Source organism: Pteronotus mesoamericanus, unplaced genomic scaffold (assembly GCF_021234165.1).
Source record: "Pteronotus mesoamericanus isolate MK-2021 breed Mesoamerican mustached bat unplaced genomic scaffold, CSHL_Meso_final contig_27, whole genome shotgun sequence".
Classification (NCBI taxonomy): Eukaryota; Metazoa; Chordata; class Mammalia; order Chiroptera; family Mormoopidae; genus Pteronotus; species Pteronotus mesoamericanus.
In genome coordinates, this window is record NW_026555115.1 from 22947755 (window position 1) to 22968810 (window position 21056).

The 21056-nt window shown below is 43.2% G+C and overlaps 1 protein-coding gene across 1 annotated transcript in view; it reads left to right on the forward strand.

Annotated features, from left to right (window-relative positions):
• The window catches only part of SLC12A8 (solute carrier family 12 member 8), a 155057-nt gene that overhangs the window by 11393 nt on the left and 122608 nt on the right, over nt 1-21056 (forward strand). The window contains exons 3-4 of the mRNA XM_054574927.1: nt 13655-13801; nt 17171-17362. Coding sequence (XP_054430902.1) covers nt 13655-13801; nt 17171-17362 — 339 coding nt within the window. The remainder of the gene's footprint in view (nt 1-13654; nt 13802-17170; nt 17363-21056) is intronic.

Sequence of the window (21056 nt, forward strand, 5' to 3'; positions counted from 1 at the left end):
ACCTTCTTTCCACCATTGTCCTCCTTTCTCATCCCCTCGAGTCACTTTAAGTTTACACCATGTTTCCGTGCCTGTGGTTTATTTTGTTCGTTAGTTTATTTTGTTGAATAGTTTCCACTTATAGGTGAGATCATATGGCATTTGTCTTTCACTGACTGGCTTATTTCACTGAGCATAATATTCTCCAGTTCCATACATGTTGTCACAAAAGGTAGGAGTTCCTTCTTTCTTATTTTTAAAAATACAGATTTTGTTTATTTTTTTAAAAATGTCAAGATCCATGATAAAATATTAAAAAATTTAAATCCATTATAAAGTCTCAGCAATTAAAACAACATGACACCAGCACAGAAATAATCAAGTAGATCAATGAAATATAATGAACATTCTAGAAACAAACGTATACATCTGTTGAACAGTGTAATATATGATTAAACTGATATTTCAAATCAATGAGGAAAATAAGGCTTATTCAACAAATAACTTGCATGACCCACTATTACTTGAAATAAAGGAAATACGGAGCCCTATTTCACATATTATACAAAAACTTCAGGTGAGTGAAAAATCAGTATGTAAAATCTAAGGAGTTTTCAGAGAAAATACAAAATAGTATTTTCCTTACCCTGAAGTAAAATAGTCAAACACAGAAGCTATAAAGTAAAATATTGACAATATGACTATATTAAACATTTAAGACTATACAGTAATATACATGTGAGAAAAGTTAATGGACAAGTAATAGAAGAGGAAAGTATTTGCAACACATCTAAAAAACGGTTAATAGAGGGTTTTTTTAGGGAAAAAATTCTACAAACATTTAATCAAAAAATGGATAAAGAATACAAAAAAGTCATTTAAAGCTCTTTAAAAATAATAGAAATATACACAAACAAGTTTAGTTTCAACAAGTAATAAAGTAATGACTAAAATAACATCATTGTCACGATCAGATTAATAAGTATTAAAAATATTGGTAACATCAAGTATTGGTGACTATGAAAGGAACTGGGTATTCATAGACTCTTTTACTTCATCGTCTTAAAGCAGTCCCTTTAGCATATCTTGCAATGCTGGTTTGGTGGAGGTGTGTTCTTTTAGCCTTCTTTTGTCTGGGAAACTCCTTATTTCACCTTCCATTTTAATTGAGAGCCTTTCTGGGTAGAGCAGTCTTGGTTGCAGGCCTTTGCTTTTTATGACTCAGAATATTTCTTGCCATTCCCTTCTGGCTTGCAGTGTTTCTGTTGAGAAGTCCACTGCTAGCTGTACTGGGGCTCCCTTATATGTTACTACCTGTTTCACCCTTGCTTCCTTTAGGATTCTCTGTTTGTCTTTGATATTTGCCATTTTAATGATGATGTGTCTTGGAGTGGGCCTCCTTTGTGCTTCCTGGACTTGTGTGACTTTTTCTCTCCTCAAATTAAGGAAATTTCCTGTCATTATTTTTCCAAACAGGTTCTCTGTCCCTTCCTCCCCTTCTTCACCTTCTGGTATCCCTGTTATATGGATATTATTATGTTTCAGGTTGTCCTTCATTTCCCTAACTGCCTCTTCATTCTTTTTGAGTCTTGTTTCATTTTCTTGCTCTTTCTGGAAGCTTTTTTCTACCTTATCTGCCAGCTTGCTGATTTGATCGTCTGCTTCCTCGAGCCTGCTTTTGATTCCTTTGACTGTGTTCGACAATTCAGAAATTGTATTCTTCACTTCCTCTTGTCTCTTATTGATAGTTTCTGTGTCCTTTTTCATGCTGATATAGTTTGCAATAAGTTCCTCATAGTTTCCCTGTAGTTTTTGGTAATTCTCTCTGAGCTCACTGAGCTCATTGAGCTTCTTTAGAACGGTTGTTTTGAACTCCATATCTGATAGTTTACTTGCCTCTATTTCATTTAGTTCTCTTTGTGGGGATTCCTCCTTTCCCTTTGATTGGGGGGTGTTTCTTTGTCTTCCCATTATTTGTGAGACTCTCCTTTTTTGTTTCTGCTTCTTAAGTTGATCTGTCTTGATTTTTTGACTTTGTGGTGTGAAGTTCTATGGTAGGAGACCGCTGTTATTTGTTTCTGGATCTACCTCTGATGATGTCAGCTGTTGACTCCATCTGACCTTAGGCAGTCTGTTCGAGACTTCCGGAAATCTACTGTCTGTGGGTGTCTCCTTCAGTTGCTAATCTAGTCATTCTGTACTCAGCAGTCAGGCTCAGACACCACAGGGAGGGGTAGAGTCCCTCCTACAGGCGGGGTTATTGGGTCCTCTCATGCTGCTGCCGCTCAGGGGAGTGGTCTGCCTGAGCGAGATGGCTGCTGCTGTATGGGGGAGGAGTCAGCACCAGGATCCCGCCAGCTACTCTCTCAGTTCCCTCCCCAAAGCCTCCGTTTCCAGTCTCTCCTCAAGTATCTCTAGACCACTCTTTGCCCCCTTTAGCCAGGGACCTACTATTTGTGGCTGCCACTCTATACTCAGCAGTCAGGCTTTAGCACCCCTGGGCCTGGGCCACATCCTTCCTTGGGATGGGGCTAGTGTGTCCTCTCCTGCTGTTGCCTCTCAGGGGAGTGGTCTGCCTGAGTAAGATGGCTGCTGCCATACGGGGGATGAGTCAGCACCAGGATTCCTCTGGCTACTTTCTCAGTTCTCTCCCCAAGGCCTCCTTCCCCAGTCTCTCCTCAGGCGTCTCTAGTCCACTCTGTCCCCGCCTTTGCCGGAGACCAGGGTAAGTGGCTGCAAATAAAAATTTATGTGTTAACCCTTTAAACAACTCTGCATCTCCAGCTGCTCATCTCTGGCAGAGGGCAACCCTGCTGCTTTTCACAGCTGGCTGTTATCTGAGTACTTTTTGGACTATGGTGCTGTTGGCTGGAGATCCCTGCTTATGGTTCAGACCCCACTCTTCTCAGGGGGATCCAACTGATCATTTCAAAATCCCTCTGGCGTTGCCCATGGGCGCCCCACCCATCTTCTTGAGTCTCTACCGCACTCCTTACCAGTGGATTGTGCTAAAGCCGATTCTTCTGTCTGTCCGAGGTTATAAGGCTCCTCTCTCACTATTGTTCAGTTGTTCTTTCCAGGCGATTTCTCCACAATTTAGTTGTAATTCCAGATAGGTTCTGGGAGGTCAGTGTGACTTCCATTCACTCATCTGTCATCTTGATTTTCTCTGAATGTTTCTTCTTTAGCTCCTTGGTTGTTGGACTTCCGAGGAGTTTGATTTTCTGTCAGTTCTGGTTATTTTTATTTTTAAATTGGTTGTTGTCTATCTTTGGTTGTGCGAGGAGGCATAGTGTATCTACATATCTCTTCATCTTGGCTGGATGTCTTCAAGTTAATAGTTTAAATGCTAGGTATTTGTATATTCAGAGAGCAATGTCAAATAATTATGTTTTAAAAAATTAGAATAAGTTTTAAAAAATATAAGTATAAAAATAACTTTTATACTTTTGTGAGCATAATTCAATTCAATGGCTTTTTTTGTTCTTAAGTCATCAAGTATAATATAATCTGATTCTTAAAATTGTTTTTCTTTTTCCTTCTGAGTTTAAACCTGAATCAAAAGACTGTGGCGATGTGCTTTAGAATAATTTGGCATGAAAAGTCTTTAGAGGTTGCACCTATTCATACTTTGATGTGTTTCTAATAGGCATGCCTGGCAGTTTCCAGCGTCCAAAGAAGGGTCCTATTTATATTTCCATTGTTTTTGTTTTGGTGTTTGAGTGTTTGCTTCTTCACATGAATGGGCATAAAGAAAAAGTAAAAGACAGTACAGTAAAAACCACTGGTCCATGTAAAAAAATCTACAGTGTTTTTTTTAATTAATTTCCAGATAGCTTGGAAATCACACTCATACTTTCTGTCAGCAGTTACAGAATTCAGGTGCTTACTGATGAATTTGAGGCAGTGATGGCCTAGCAACCCACACTATGCCAAAAATAGTTATGTCTGATCCAGATGATAAATTCACTCTTACATGAATCCCAGTGTTCACAGAATTTAACTTAGAAAGCCATGACTCATTTTGAGTAACTGTTCCTTTTTATTTTAGGCAATTATCAGTAAAGAACAACAAAAACCCCAAACAAATTAGAATTTTAAAAAAAGATGCACAAGTTTTAATGACAGACATTACTTTTACAAAGGGCCACACTATCATTAAGTACTTGTTTATATAACATATTTAAAATGTGATTTAAATCACAGACACCTTTTGGTGAACTCATCCACTGCTTAAATGAAGTCGAGTTTTGGACAGATTACTAACTCTAGGTCAGCATTCTATTTTTAAAATGTTTTAATAATGTGATAATTTAAATATTTTAAATAAAAATAACTTACTGTTTTTATTATATAATTACTACAAGCATGCAGTATAAAAAAAGTTAAACACTAGAAAATGATGTAAAATGAAAAAGGTTCTTCCTTTTCCTTTTCATCCTCATTCCCCAGAGACAATGACTGCTAATGGTCTGGTTTTTGTTTTCCTTCATGGTTATGATTATAACTTTAAATAATATATTTATACCTAAATTTCTTGACCAAGCTACCAATTTATTATCAGTTTACTTATTGCTTCCTGAAAGGAAGAAAAGATAATTGACATATTTACTCTTTCTTCCATTTTTCTCACTTCATTTCTAATTTTTGTTAGTTGGATTATTATATTTACATTGTCAAGGTTTATACAATTTATATTTTTCTGCAATTATAACGAACATTTCCATGTTAATTATAGTTGTTTATAAGTTTTTTAAATCTATAAATAGAGTTTATGTGTGTAAATGAATAACTAGGTGACATTATTGAACTCATGGAGAAAACATAAGCTTGTCATTGAAGCTTTGCTGTTTTTGAGCAACAGGGTCTTCATGTCTTTAATTCTTCTAATTCTTATGCAACTACTGCCATTTCTTATATTCCATGTCACCTTTTGTTTTTGGTGATTCTGTTATCCTTTGGGTGATAGTAATGTTTTTTCATATATGAATTAGTATATGAAATAAAGTAAAATATTCTTTTTCTAACTGCAGAAGTGCGGGAGGCCAATTTTTTTCCCTCTACTTTAAAAATGATGTTTTGCAATAGATCAAATGCAGAAGTGGATATGAGAATCCAGTTGTCTTCTAACAGGCCAGAGAGTAAAAAGATTTGGAAAATGTATAATAAGGCCTCTGTTTTCATTAAACACTTTTTTTGTTTTGGAAAGTAATTTTTCATGGAAATATGCCATTTATTTTTAACACATAATGAGCTTATTATTATGTTTATATGATTAATATATATTTTAAAATATCTCCCTTTATGTTTCTAAAATGGTAAATATTGATAGGTATAATATACATAAACAACAGCTCTTTGGGGTCCTCAATAATTTTAAGAATGTAAAGGGGTCTTGAGACCAAAAAGTTTGAGAATGGCTGCTCATCAAAATAATGTTCACTCATGTCCACTTCTAGGACCCACAGCCTCTGAGCTTGGAGCTTCTCAGGTGCCTTGGGAGACAGTTCTCTCCTTTGCTTTCCCACTAACCCCTCCACCCAAAGCCCATTTGCAGGAACTTCTCCAAATGTCTGATCTGCTGTGTTTTCTCCTTTCTAGTTATAATTATGGTTTCATACTTAAAAAAGACATCTTTTCTATTATTTTTGTGGTAATTTGGAAATGAGAAAAGTGCTAGGTATGTTTATTGCTGCAGGGGGTATCTTACAGATGGACCCTGTAAGTGGACAGAGAGAAGAAATATGATATAAATACACACATTGCATATTTATCTAGTTCTCTTTCTATATATATTAAAAACTATAAACTTAAACTGGTATCTCTAATTCCAATTCATCACCCCAGGGTTTATTCTTCTATTCTTTTCTCTTTCCTTAGTTGTAACTACCTTCTCCAACAGTGAGAAATTCGACTCCTATTCAATGTACAGGGGTGGGCACAAGTAGGTTTACAGTTTCGAGTACACAAAACACAGTTTATTCTTGTATTATTATTGATTAATTATTGTATTATTTTCCAACAACTGTAAACCTACTTTTGTCCACCTTGTATTTTCTTAATTGCTAAGTCCTATAACTCACAGAATGTAGGTTCTGAATTGGTAACTTCCACCCCCGGAAAAAAACCCCAAAATTTCTATGTAGGATTGATTTTAGTTTGTAGTCTTTGGACTGAGAGCACATAGTTAAAGTACTATGTTAAAAAGTTCCTCTGGTCACGTCTTTTCCCACCTTCAGTGTGATTATGTTATGCATTTGAATTTATTAAGTTATTTTGCATTCTATTTTAATTTTTATCTCTCATCCCATTAATTTGACTTCAGTTTGTTTTATTTATTTTTTAAATTTTTAAAATGAAAACAAGACCCATACATATGCAGATAGAAAGGCACACACAGACTAATTTTGTTTTATTTTGAGTATGTAAAATATTAATGTGTTTCCAAAAGTCAAAACTAGTCAGTACATAAGAATTCTTTCTTTTTTGAACAGTACAGTGGTCTTTTGTTTTTTCACGCTTCTCCTGCCATGAGCTCCTAGGGAGTGGGCTCCAGCGGCCCGGGCTCCTTTCCGCTGGTTCCCGCACAGTGCGCTTCTCTGCGAGGAGCAGGCTGGAGCTTCAGTGGAACCGAGGTATCTTTCTCTTTGGCTTTTTTCTTTTTCTGATTATTTTCCTTTACACATTTCAGGAAGCAATCTTGGCTCTTAGAGTGCCCAGTGTGCCCAATATGTACATTAATTCTCTTGGCAAGAATCTTGCCCTTAACTTGTTTCTTCATAATACTGCCCATCACATGCTGGGTGACATTGTAGACTCTTCTGGTTCTGCTGTGGTAACATTAGTGGCACATTCCTTTTTGAACAGTGGTCATTGCCTTGATGTCTACAGTATCACCTTTCTTGTAGATTCACATGTATGTGGCCAAAGGAAAAACTCCCTGTTTTCTAAAAGGCCAAGAGAACATAGAGCAGGTGCCTCTCCTCCCCTTTGTGTTAGTCATTTGGCAAATTACTGGAAGTTGGCAGTTCTGACTGAAAGCCCATAAGAATTCTTAAACAGATATAATAATGGCGGATCCAGTGAAGCACCTAGAAGAAGAAACCTTTTGCAAATGGAGTTTTAGCTGGTTTGCCTGTTATTGGGAGAGGGTGTTAGGGTCTATGTTTCTCCTCCTAGTGTTAAACCCAGGTGGACCTTCTGCAGCCTGCGTCCTGCAGGAAAGGCTCTGCTGTTTTGCCGAGGATGCTGGGAGGAGATGGGGATGCTCTTGTTTAAGTGGCTGTGGCATTGTTTCTGCAGGATTTTGCCATTTGGAGGATGGTATCAGATGTCCAGAGCACTGTCTTTGGGGCCTGAGTGCTGAAGGGCAGAGTGGCAGCTCTGTGAGGAAGGATGTGGTCCGCGGAGGCAGAACTCAGGCATGGATTTCCCATCAGTATCAATGTTTTCATGGTGTCCGAAGGTATTGTCACTCACTCCTGGGGCCATGTGGTTGTGTGACCAGGTTGTGGGAGATTTCTAGCCTTGGACAGGGATTTGGGTGAACAGGCATGGAAAAACCACAGGTCAACCAAGCAGGGACTACTCTTTGTAGACATCGGCTTTCGAAGACACCCACACTGCCACAAAGAGCTCCTGTTTCTAGGAATGACTAAATCAATATTGACCAAGGGTGCTGCCCAGAGCGGAATCCAGGGAAATCAGACTTTGACCACTCCATATGGATCCTCACCTCCATTTGCCGCAGAGCTGTGTCTGTTTCCAGCACCAGTGGGTGCAGAGCACTCACTGATGCTGTTCTAGAACTCCTAGGACAATTGAGAAAGGCTGGTCCCTGGCAGAAGTTGGAGAGGCAGATTTCAGGGCTGTTCTGTAGAGCAGGCATTCACCTCAAACATGAGGACAAGGTAGCGGGAAAAATAGAAAATGCATCCTTGATAGGATCTCTTTACTTTCTCCTCCTCCTGACTTCCCTGAAGACACCCTCATTCTCATTTAAAATTGTCTGTTGTGCCCTGGTTGGGTTGCTCAGTTGGTTGGAGTGTCATCCGATACACTGAAAGGTTGTGGGTTTAAACCCCAATCAGGGTCCATATGGGAGACAACCAATGCCTCTCTCTCCCTCTTTCGCTCTTGTCTGTCTTTCCCCCTTCCTCTCTCTCTCAAGTCAATAAAAACATATCCTCAGGTGAAAATTATCAGAAAATGATTTAAAAATAATAAAAATATAAAATTGTTTGTTTTTCTTCATGCTTACAAAAAGCTTTCACAGTTACCATCTCATCTAACCACATAAACCCTCCCTGATGCAGGTGTGTAGCTACCTGCATCTCATTTGGTTACCACGAGTGGGCTCTGACCCAGGGCCCAGTTCAGAGCCAGAGGAAAGGAATGCGGTGCTCACTCTCCCACTGGATCACAGTTTAGCAGCAGCTTGGGATACTCTCTGTTGTGTAATTAATAGTAAAATACCTAGCTTTCTGAAAGCAAACCACTGGCTCGTGTGTGTCTACTCCAGGAAGAGCCAGCCTCCACAGGTGCCCTTCGGGAGGAAGGGGCAGACTGAGTCTTGCTTTGACCTGCTCCTGACCTGAGTGGGTAGAAGCAGAGTTTCTCACCTGGTTTCTTTTCCTCCAGCTGCTAAAAGGGAAAAGGAGTCATCTTGCATTTCAGATGTGTTCATTAAGACCTGGCAGGTGGCCTGCTGGAGGCGAAAGGCTCCCAGGCTTGAGTGAGCGTGCATCGCCGCCTGCAGCAGAACTCTGCTCACTCAGCTCTGCTTGCTGGATGCAGAAAGCTTAGTGGTTTCCTCTTCCCTTTTTAGGTGCTCTGCTCAGTGTAGAGACTCTCTATGCACAGGAAAAAGACTCCTACATTTGAACTCCATGTCGGGGGCAGGCCCCTGGGCTCTGGGGGAGGGAGGCCTGCCTCTTTTCCTGGGAACTCAGGAAGGAACATCCTAGCAGTGAGCAGCATGGAGGTGTGATCACCCGGGTCCAGGCTCCAACCCCTGTGCTCCTAGCTGGTCCCTGGCAGGAAAGAAAGGAACCTGACCCTTGAGCACGTTTGTGGTATGAGGTCTGAGGGGCCTCTTGGCTCCTTGCCTGCCTTAATCTTATTCCCCACCTCTATCTTTTCTTAGTCCCCACCTCTCCTCTCCAGGAGATGCCGTACTAGGCACAGCACATGTTGTATTCTCATCTCTTTCCCCACAATCTGTTCTGTCTGTGTCATAGAATGTTGAATGGGATTCTTGCTGTTTTGAAATTGATGACTGGGGACCAAATTTGAGGGTAAAGACAGTTTTCAACATTTGGGATCAGACCTTTCCCCCAGAGCTTAACAAGACAACCCCCAGACCTGGCCCCACTATTGCCTATTGTGAGCCAGCTATCCCACCTCCCCCTGCCCTGGGTGATGGATACTACTGGGTAGAGATGCAAAGGGAGAATCCATGAACCAGGTCTTTTTGGGAAGGCATATTGAAGATAAGGGGGTTCCTTACCCTCCCACAGAGGAGGCAGCTGGCTGTGGGGTCGTGCATATGAGGAGCGGCTGTTAGTCCATCCTGCTGTAGGATGTTTGCTAGTGTTCTAGCCCCCAGACCTCCAGCCCCCGGACCTGCCCTCGGCCCATCTAAGCAGGGGCTACATGAGCTGGAGAGGGCTCCAGAGCAGAGCCAGAGCCGGTTGTAGACTACCTAGTTCTGATATTGTGATTTTTAATAAGAACTACATACTTGATTTTCATCCCCATTCCTAGCATAGAGCTCCTAAGATCCTTGGAATTTTCTAAGTGGTAAGTGGTAAGAATGACAATGATGTCCCGATATTCATAACAAACCAATTTTGATCACAACCTGGTTGATGCTAATGAGATGACTTTTGGAAAACACCTGAGGATTGTGGCTGATTAGGCGTCCAGGGGAACCAATCATGTGATCAGAGGGCTGGCGTTTTTAGGGAGGGGAAGAGGGCTGGAGGTTGAATCAATCACCAGTGGCCAATGATAGAATCAATCAAGTGTATGTAATGACGCTTCCATAAGAACCCCAAAGAACCCCACCCACTTCCAGCTGTCAGCCGGCTCTCCATCTATGAGTCTGTCCCCATTTTCCTTGTTACTATAGTTTGTTCATTAGATTCCACATATGAGCTAAATCATATGGTACATGTCTTTCTCTGACTGACTTATTTCACTTAGCATAGTTTTTTCCAGGTCCATCCATACATTGTTGCAAAGAGTAAAATTTTTTTCTTTTTTATGGCCGAGGAGCATTCCATTGTGTAAATGTCCCATAGTTGTTTTATTCACTCATCTATTGATGGACACTTGGGCGGCTTCCAAATCCTGGCAACTGTAAATAACGCTGCAATGAACATGGGGGTGCTTATGTTCTTTTGAATTCGTACTTTGGGTTCCTTTGGATATATTCCCAGAAGTGGAATAGCTGAGTTGAAAGGCAGATTCATTTTTAATTTTTTGAGGTATTTCCATTCTAGTTTCTACAGTGGCTGCACCAATCTGCATTCCCACCAATAGTGCAGAAGGGTTCCTCTTTCTCCACATCCTCACCAGCACTTGTTGTTTGTTGACTTATTTATTCTTGAGTTATATCCTTTTATACTCAGTTGGTAATCTAGTAAGTGAAATGTTTCTCTGAGTTCCACAAGCCACTCTAATAAATTAACTGACCCCAAGGAGAGGGTTGCAGGAACCTCTGATCGTTAGCCTGTAGGTCAGAAGCCCAGGTGACTGACTACTTGGACTTGCAAATGGCATCTGCAAGGAGATGGGAGACACAGTCTTGAAGATCTGAGCCCTTATCCTGAGGGATCTGACATTATCTCTGTGTAGATAGTGTCAGAATTGAGTTGAATTGTAACTGGTGCCAGAGAATTGCTTGCTGTGGTATGACTCTGACACCAACTCCAATGCATGGGATCATACCAGAAATGGCCCAAGTGGTTACTAGTGATGCAAGGCAGCTGGTTTGAGTTGTCTAAGTAGTACTCCCTGAAAGCTTAACTCTGGAGCAGTAGCAAAAGGCTGAGGGTGTCCTGTAGGTGGTGAGTCTGGAGGATGTATTGGGAAGGGAGAGGTGAGAAGAAGGGAGAGGTGAGAACGGAGCACTGCGCTGGGGCTCCTGTGTTGATGTCTGGAGACAGTGTGTCAGTGCAGGGAGGCCCTAGCAAATATCCCCGCAGGTCTCTGAATTACCTCTTTGGCATTTTGTTCTAGGGTTTCTGTCTCAGCCTCTGCCCCTTTTTCTGTGCTTTTGTTTCTTTCTCTCCCCATCTCTCTCTGGACTTATGCTGGGCTCTCTCTCTGAGGACTGCAGTGGGAGGGTCGGACTCAGGCTCTTCCTGCGAGTCTGATGAGCAGGCTTTGTGAAGACTTAGTTATATTCCTTTGTCACTTGGTTAGAAAAGGTAGGCACACTCCTCTAACACATCTCGAAATAAGCTGTTGTAGTTTAGCCACCAGACCCCATTCACACTATCTGTACTTCCATTCTCACAGTTAAGGGTCTCTTAGAGATTCTACCTCATTCATCTGTGAAGCACCTTTAATGCTGATTAAGTCTAATGAGATCCAGGGGGTGAAAAGCTTTTCGTGTGACTTTGACTTTAGGTAAACAGCATAAGCAAAAACAGCCTTCAGAGCGAAAATATGAAGTCCGAGGTGAAAGAGGAATAACGTGCTGAAAATCACAATGGGAGTTTTAGGGACAAGGCAGATGTATTCACAATTAAGCCAATTCTAGGATGTGAGAAAGTTAAACCTAAAAGATTGAAATTTAGGAGAGAAGAGGACAACTAATCTGTGGTTACTTGGATTCCTGCAAGGCAAAGCCCAGATTTTACAGTCTGCACTGGAGGATTCAAATGCCACTGTGGACTTGGGCAAGGTGTCTCTTCTCCCAGACTCTCGTTCCTTGGTTATACAAACAGGGCCCCTCTCCCTGCCCGCCTCCCAGGGTCATTGTTAGGACCAAAGGAGAGAATTGGTGTGGAAGCTGAAAGCACTCTCCAAATCATTACTTTTTGTGGCTGGTTGTTGCTATTATTATTACTGTTTCTAATAAATAATAAGCCTGTAACAAGCCATGGATAGGAAGCTGAACACACGCAGAAACAAGAAATTGGGCCACATCCTGAACTGTGAGATTAGGATCCTGGCAAACAATCCTATGTCCACCACACAAAGCCCTTGCTACCATTTGTTCAAGGACAAGCGTAGGTTGGCAGGGTCCTAGCTTTGAGTCAAGATCGCTGTTCTCACATTTATTGACTTTCAGGAGACTCCTCATTTGTGGTTGTGAAAGACAGAAGAACAGAAATACACACAGATAAGAAAAGTTCCAGCTGCAGTCAGGGACTGACAGGGGCCACCAAGCAGTCCCCTGGCCCATCTGTCCCTTGTGGCCTCAGTTCTATCCCTGATGATTTTGTGGTCTGTGGGTGTGTGATGTAAGAGGGAAAAAGGAGCTGGGCGCCCCTCTTTCTGTTTTCGCCAAGCATAGTTGGCCTCAACCTTTGGCCCTGGATCATGGGCGCCTCCATTATCCTCAGCCACTCGGGAGCCATGCCCTTGTGATTCTGACCTTAGATTTCTCCCCCCGGCACTCTTGATTTTCTGCCCTTTCACTGTGTTTGTAGATCACATACACCCACCAGTTAGACTCATTGCACACAGTGGTTCATTGTGGGTCTTAGTGCTGTCCCAGGGGAGATCGTGATCACTGCTGTGGGTGTCGAGGGTATCGCAAGACTCTACTGATGTCTGAATTTAGTGACAAAGCCTCTGCAAGAGCAGTTCACAGCATGAGTTGCTTCTGGTTTTGTTTAAGTTCATTTTAATATTTCTACAAGGCTTAGTCTTTTTAGTAAAGAGTTTCCATTTGAGTGTTGCATAAGTGCCTTTGTTATTTTTGAACTGGAAAAATGAGGAAGGTATCTGTTTAACTATTTATTAGCCTTTGATCCTAGACAACTGCCATACGATGTCTCAGAATCCTGAAAAAGGGCTTAGAGATCACCGTATCAGCCAGTGTTTGGTCAAAAACACAGAAACTACTCTGGGTATTTGAAACAGAGGGAATTTAGTACACAGAATTAGTTACAGAAGTGTTAGAAGGGTGAGAGGAGCAAAAAGTGTAAAGTAAGGTTACCCAAAGATTTGAAAGAGATAGAAGCTGCTGTTCCTCCGTGCCTTCCCCAAGACTGGGAGGGCTATAGGGGACAATGGCATTACTCAGAACTCCTGACCCCTGCCTGACCTGGAACTGGAATCCCACACTCACCAAGTGGCAGGAGCACTTTGACCTGTACTCCAGGGGCCAGAACTCAGTCACAGGGCCACACCTACCTTCAAAGAGACTGGGAACTGCAGTCTCCAGAGTGGCCAGAGGAAAGAGGACGGGCTTGCTGAAGACTAGTCTCTGCTACATGCGGGTACAGGAATCACTGCTATTAGGAGAGAACAGTGACCCTTTTGCAGATTCAACCTTCAAGACTGTGTCTGCATACACATAAGCCTATCCTGTGGGCCTAAGATGGGAGTGTTTTAAAGCTGAGTTCTCCTGTCTTCTCTGTTTTACTTCCCTTCCCTTCCCTGTGCTGGCCCTCCCTGGTGCTGCTGAGCTGACTTCTGTGTGCCCCATTTCCAGGGGGCCCTGGCCCAGCCCCAACCCTGGTGGAAGATCCAGTTGTTCGTGTGGGAGCCAGTGCTGTTCGGGACCTGGGATGGTGTGTTTACATCCTGCATGATCAACATTTTTGGGGTTATCCTTTTCTTGAGGACCGGCTGGCTGGTGGTGAGTGATGGCTTGGTGGCCCTGGAGTCTCTTGTGGACCTGTGACATGGGAAGTGCTATCACCCTTGGGCATTCTATGGTGCAGGTGACAGATTCCTGAAGCACAGAAACAAGGATCAGGTACATTGAATAGCTAGTGTTGCTTTTCAAATGAAAATCCTGAGAGGCTGGGCCTCACCCAGAGGTTCCAGCGCAGGCCTCACCCTGGATTTAACTACTGAAATGCGAGCGCAGAACTCAGGGTACATCATGGACGGTACTGGAGGTGGGTCAGCAAGAGGTACGTTTGCTTCCAATTTGTGACCCTCTCCAGTTTTCCTGGTATTCTTCCACTCATCTGGTGCCCTCCTGGTGGTTCCAGCTCCTCACCCACATGGTTGCCTCCTCCACTGCACACCGACCCCTGTGTAAGGCTGTGTCCGGGGAGGCTTGGTCCGAGGTGCACACTGGCTTGGTGAGAGGTGCACACTGCCTGCACTCAGGGCCAGATTACCTGGAGCAGTCCTTTTGCATGAGATTGTGGGTGTCAGTTTGTCTTCCTCTGTAGAAGGAACAAGGGCCTCATTTTTATATCTCATATGAAAGCATACCTTCCAGGCAGATGGATGTATGTCCCTGAGAAGATCTTAGCCCTTCACACAGTGCCTTCTCCCTGGAACTTCAGGAAACTCAAGGGACTGCTCAGAACAAAAGGCCAGACTGTCAACAATCATTGATGAGCAGCCAGTGTGAGCCAGGCACCCCTGTGTGCCAAAAGAATTGCAAAATATAAGACCCTCTCCTTGATGAGTCAACAGGTTAGATATTACATCAGGAATCTAAAAGAGGTCTCAAAGCATCATTAAATCTCTCAGGAGTGGAACAGGCTGTGGATGTGTGGTGGCTGAGGAGTCCAGGAATGCTTCCTGGAGGAGGTGTGGTTAAACCAGGTGTCGAAACGTGAGCTGGACTGGACAGGTGCAAGGGAGAGGGGCCATACAAGGTGTAGAATGGATTAGTCAGTGTTCTCCAGAGAAAACATATAACTAACTAGCTAACTAACTAACTAACTCTCTCTCTCCATATGTTCATGTAAACCTTAATATCAGAGAGCCCTAAATTGAATTTTTTGATCTAGCCTTTAAGTGTATATAAATTCATATCCCATCCCAAAGAGTTTTAATTATGGCCTTGCAGAATCCAATACTTAAAATGGTGAGAATTAAAAATAGAAGCATTCTTTTAAAAAAGGGCTTGGCCCAGGGTTCAGCCTTAACCATATCCAGGGTGGGTCTGATTTTTACTTTATTAATGTGTGGAAATCTTAGGGCAGAGTCAGCAGCCTCTCCAGTGTGGATGCTAAGACTTCATGCCGTTAACACCCCTCCCAAACTTACAGGGGCTTCCACTTACAAAAACACAAAGTGTCCAGGTCAGACTTTTCATCCTGGCAGCGGCCTCAGGTTTCTGGGATGGACCTCTTTTTCTGCCTTTTCCTGCAGGCCGCTTCATCGCCAGGCATGTCTTCAGCCTGTGTCCAAGGGAGGCCCATCAACCGACCACTGTGGCAGAGGGAGGCCTGGCCAGGGACAGCCTGGGCCACGAGGCCCTGCTCCCTGCAGGGGATGGTTATGGCACAGTGGAAGGACAGGAGGGTAACCTCTCTCTATTCTGATTTTTAAGGGCCTCCTCTGAACCCTCTAACTGGGTTACTTACTTACTTACTTACTTACTTATTTATTTATTTATTTATTTATTTATTTATTTATTTTTGAGAAACCTGGAAGTGTCAGTTTGTCCCCAATGTGAAAGTATAGGTTGTGTTAGTTACCTATTACTGTATAACTAATATCCCCAACACTTCACAGCTTAAAGTGGTGAATATGTCATCCTGTAGTTTCTGTGATCCAGGAGCTGGGCACCTCTGGCTCAGGTCTATCATGGAGCTGTAGCTGGGCTGTCAGCGAGGGCTGCAGTCTCATCTGAAGGTTTTATTGGGGCAGGATTGTTTCCAAGATCACTCGCATAGTTGACAGGCCTCGTCACGTGGGCCTCTGCACAGGATTGCCTCATTGCATGAGGCCGGCTTCCCCCAGGGCCCACAATCAGAGAGAGAGCAAGCACCCAGAGGAAAGCTGCGGTCTTTATATCCTCATCTCAGAAGTGACATCCTATCACTTCTGAAATATTCTGTTCATTAAAAGTGAATCACTAGATGCAGCCCCCATTCAAGGTGAGGTGATTCCACAAAGGCTTGAGTGCCATAGGTGGGGCTCACTGGGGCCATCTTGGAAGCTACCTACCACACAAATATGTCCTTTTGCCTTAAAGTGATCTGTTTTTTAGTTTTGACATTAGTTTTACCTGAAAAACCATGTTTGATCATGGGAAAAAAGGCAAATGTGAAATGCCAAAAATAAGGTAGAGCTTCTAGGAGATGGCATAAAATTAAAGTAAGTATAGGTCATGCCAAAATGATTTTTAAATAGACAATATTGGCAGAGGGGAGCAAAGGGGGAAAACTGGAACAACTGTAATAGCATAAACAATAAAAAATAAAAAAACCCTAACAAAAATAATACATAGACAATATTAACTCTAAAGCATAGTTTAACATCAGACTTATAATTGAAAAATGTGAGAGTGGTACTTTTGGTATGAAAACTTAAAGATTGGTACTAGATATTTTATTATCACATGAAGACAATTTAAAAGCACACACAAAGGAAAAAATAGTAATGATATAATTTCATTAAAAATATACAAGCAATGAAATGAGAAAATCTGAATGAAACATAAACCTGCTGGAGCTCCCAGCCCAGAAATAAAGACCAACTTGGAGACAGACTCGCTGTGATAAGCACCATGGTAGGTGCTACACTGTGGGAGCAGCAGGAGCCCAGAACAAGGGGCACAGGACTGCTTCCGAGAGGAGGAGGCTCCTGGACACTGAGTCTTAAAGGATGTGTTGAGGTGCCCTAGCAAGGAATTGAACGAGAAAAACATTCCAGGCAGGGGATCAGCATGGTGAGAGGGTGGTGGGGTGAGAATGTGTGACTTCAGTCTGGGGCACAGAATGGATTGAAGGGTTGTTGCAAAGGGATGAGAGAGACTAGGAGGTTGGAGAGGGGACAGAGTAAGAGTGGCCTCATCAGTAGCTTTGACTTTATCTGATGCGTGATGGGCAGTCACTGAAGAATCTGAAGCAAGGACATTTCCCTCCATCCGGAATTTCTTCCAGGCTTTCCTCCCATGGTGCTGCCATCATCTTTTTCTGGTTGCCCCTCCCCTGGGGGTGTCGGGGAGGTGGTTGGTGCTGTTGGGGGAGCTACCTCTGCCGAGGCCTCCTTATCCTAACCCCTGTCCTTGCTCCTTGTTGTTCCACTGCAGGGAAACACAGGAGTCCTCATGGGTGTGTTTCTGGTGTCCTTTGTCATCCTGGTGGCCCTCGTGACCGTGCTTTCTGGCATCGGTGTTGGGGAGCATTGCGGCGTCGGCAGTGGTGGCGTCTATTCCATGATCTCCTCAGTCCTGGGTGGGCAGACCGGAGGCACGATTGGGCTGCTTTATGTGTTTGGACAGGTGAGTCTGGGCTGCTGGGGCTGGGAGCTGTGTCCTGAGGCCACCAGCATGTGTGGGATCTCTTCTTTTACCTACTCTTTGCCACCATCTTTGCACCATCTACACGTTTTGACCTGGGGAGAGGCAAGGGTGGGACAGCTGCCCTCCCTTTTTTAATCCTCCTCTGAAGATATGTTTATTGACTTTAGAGAGAGATGAAGGGGCATAGAGAGGGAGGAGAGGAGAGGGAGGGAGGGGGGAGAGAGAGAGCAGGCAGGGGTCACTGGAGAGAAACATCAATCTGTTGCCTCCCGTTTGCGCCCTGACTGGGGATGAAACCTGCAGCCTTTTTGTGTGTGGGATGATGCTCCAACCAACTGAGCCACCTGGCCAGAGCACCTCTGTTTTATAGATGGTAAGACTGGGGCTCTTAGATGGAGCTCGGTGGCAGAGCCAAGCCCAGTGACTAGACCCTCACCCTTGGTCAGTGCTCCTTCCTCTCCACAGTCCTGCTTCATGGAGTCCTGACTTGACCAAGGGGGCAGGGCCTGGGCTGGAACCTTTCTTGCTGCCCATTCTAGGGAGATGAGTGAATGACAGTGGCTGGAGCCCAGGTGACAGCTGGGTGCCTGGTTCCTGGGACACTTTTGTGCTGAAGAGGGGACACCTTGCCTATGCCACAGGACTTTCCTAGAAGCAGACACTTCTTAAACGAGCTAAAGCTGTAGACGCACAGAGAGCAAGATGGCCTCCGCTGGGAGGCTGGGAGCCCCTGTGGAGGCCTCACCACAGTGGCCAAGGCTTACTTAGCTGAGACACAGGCATGGTGACCTAATGCAGAAGAAAGAAGTGCAGACATTAAACAGCAGCTCTCTGTAGGCATTTCTTAGCTTCAAGAAGGTTTTTTATGATTGTGCAAAGGATGATGGGTGGTCAAAAAACAGCTTAGTGCAAAGAATTTGTCTAAGTAAGACTACAAGAGTCTCTTCAAGGAAAGCATCAGTTTTGTTTCTTTTACTTTTGAGCAGCAGGGGCAGGGTATTTTAACATAAATACATTTGATTCTCCAAGAGCACAAAGCTGTGTATGTGTGTGTGTGTGTGTGTGTGTGTGTGTGTGTGTAACCCAGATGCATGGAAGGTACACACAATTTACTGCACTCTTAAAAACCACTGGCCTTTACTGGAGAAGGAACTTTTCTTTTTTTCCTTTTTTGCCATTGTTCTTTTTATTTATTTTTACATCATTTTTTAATTACAGTTGACATACAATATTATATAGTTTCAGATGTATAACAGTGATTAGACATATAACTTACAAAGTGATAACCTGGATATGTCTAGTACCCATCCAACACCATACATAGTTATTACAACATTATTGACTATATATTCCATATGCTGTACTTCACATCCCTGTGTCTGTTTTTATAACAGGCAATTTGCATATCTTAATCCCTTCCCCTTTTTTTACCCTTTCCCCTAAACCACCATTCCATCTGGTAACCATCAAAATGTTCTCTATATCTATGAGTTTATTAGTTTATTTTGTTTTTTAGATTCCACATGTAAGTGAAGTCATGGTATTTATCTTTTTCTGTCTGATTTATTTCACTCAGCACAATATGTTCTAGGTCCATCCATGTTGTTGAAGATGGCAAGATTTAATTCTTTTTTATGGCTGAGTCATATTCCATTGTGTATATGCACCACTTCTTTATCCATTCATGTATTGATGGACACTTAGGTCATATCTTGGCTATTGTAAATAATGTGCAATGAACATAGGGGTACATATGTCTTTTTGAATTAGTGTTTTGGGTTTCTTCAGATAATACCCAGAAGTAGAATTGTTGGGTCCTTTTTTTTTTATCTTGTTATAGCCTTTGTTTTAAAGTCTATTTTGTCTGATATAAGTATTGCCACTCCAGCTTTCTTTTGATTCCATTTGCATGAAATTTCTTTTTCCATCCTTTTATTTTCAGTCTGTGTGTATCTTTTGATCTAAAGTGGGTCTCTTGTAGGCAGCATATGTATGGGTCTTATTTTCTTATTCATTCAGCCACCCTATGTCTTTTGATTGGAGCACTTAACCATTTACATGTAAAGTAATTATTGATAGGTATGTAGTTATTGCCATTTATTATTCATGTTTCTGATCTTTTTCTTCTTAAAGAAAACCCTTTAACATTTATTGTTATATTAAATTGGTGGTGATAATTAGCTTTTTCTTGTCTGGAAAGCTCTTTATGTGTCTTTCAATTCCAAATGATAGCTTTGCTGGGTAGAGTAATTTTGGTTGTAGGTCCCTACTTTTCAGCACTTCGAACATTTCTTGCCAAATCAGCTGACAGAGAGATCTGACAAGACAGTGGTAGAGTAGGAGAATATAGCATGCACCACCTCCCAGAACAAGACTGGAAACAAAATTAAAGAGGAGAACAGTCACCCAAGTTAAACCAAAGGCTGCCTGAAAAAGAGACTTTTAACCGTGGTCAAAAAACCACCCCTAGGCCAGAAGGAAGGGCAGGGATATCTTAAAGGGGCTGGCCCTGTACACACAGGGGGCAGCAGTGTAGTTGCAGGAGCTTCCCCTTGAGAGGAATGAAGCCAGGACCACACACTGTGCTCCCATACACAGAGAGCCAGTGCCAAGTTTGGCCCACCAGGTAACACCCAGGGGTGAAAGGCTGTAGGGGCTCTCTCTGCTCAGGAGAGATGAAAGCCCCTGGAGACAAACCCACCGTCTTTCCCCCCCGACCCCTTAAAGGGGCAAAGCACAGGTTTTGTGTTTGAGGCTACTCACCTTGGGCCCCAAGGAAGGGAGGCTGGCATTGACTGGAGTCACAGGAGGAGAGGCTGGAAGGGGAGGAACTCGGGAGAGACTCAGGAGAGTGGCATTGGGATTTTCAGGATTTTTCTTGAGAAGACGTAGCCCATCCCAGAGGAAAACCATTTACCCTGTGAGATACTGCTTCTCTGCCCTCTGGAATTCTGCTCACCACACCCTCTGAAATCCTGTTTGTCCACCCTGCACATTTTTTGTCCTTTTTTTAGTTTTGCTGTGTCTCCGTGTTTTGTTCTGTTTGTTTGTTTATTTTTCCTTTTTTTCCTCCCATTCTGCATCTTGATCTTTGCTGAGGAGGCAGCAACCTAAACAGACTCAGCCCTCTTTGTCAGAGACTGACTGTATGGTGCAACCAATCCACAGGATTTCTTGGGAAACAGACTGGTGCATCCCCCTCACGGGAGAGCCACAGAATCACCCTCCTGGCATCCAGAAGACTCAAAGTCTGGTCTGTGGAGGCCTACTAGGGGCTCCACCATGCCGAGTACAGGAAAATAATTCCAGATAGAATTAGAGGCTTGGGGGAGGCGGGGAACACACCCACCATCATTCCTGAAGTTTGAAAGGCACCTGCGATGGCAGATCCAGGAATCAAGCCCCCTGTTTCTGCCAGGAACCCTCTCAGAAATAGTTAGGTCTACGACTAGTATAAGATTGACAGAAGGCCAGCAGGCAGAGGCAGATCCTGTGGTGACTTGGGACATTTACTGACACACCTCTGAACCCAGTGCTGATAAAAGCCAGCTTTTTAGAGCAACTTGGCCCACCCTGTGAGAAGCCAAGCCTGGAGGAATCAGCCACAAGTTGTGGATCAATTGTACCTTTGAAAAAACTGCTGAGGGTTGTGGACAGCACCTGACATTGGCTT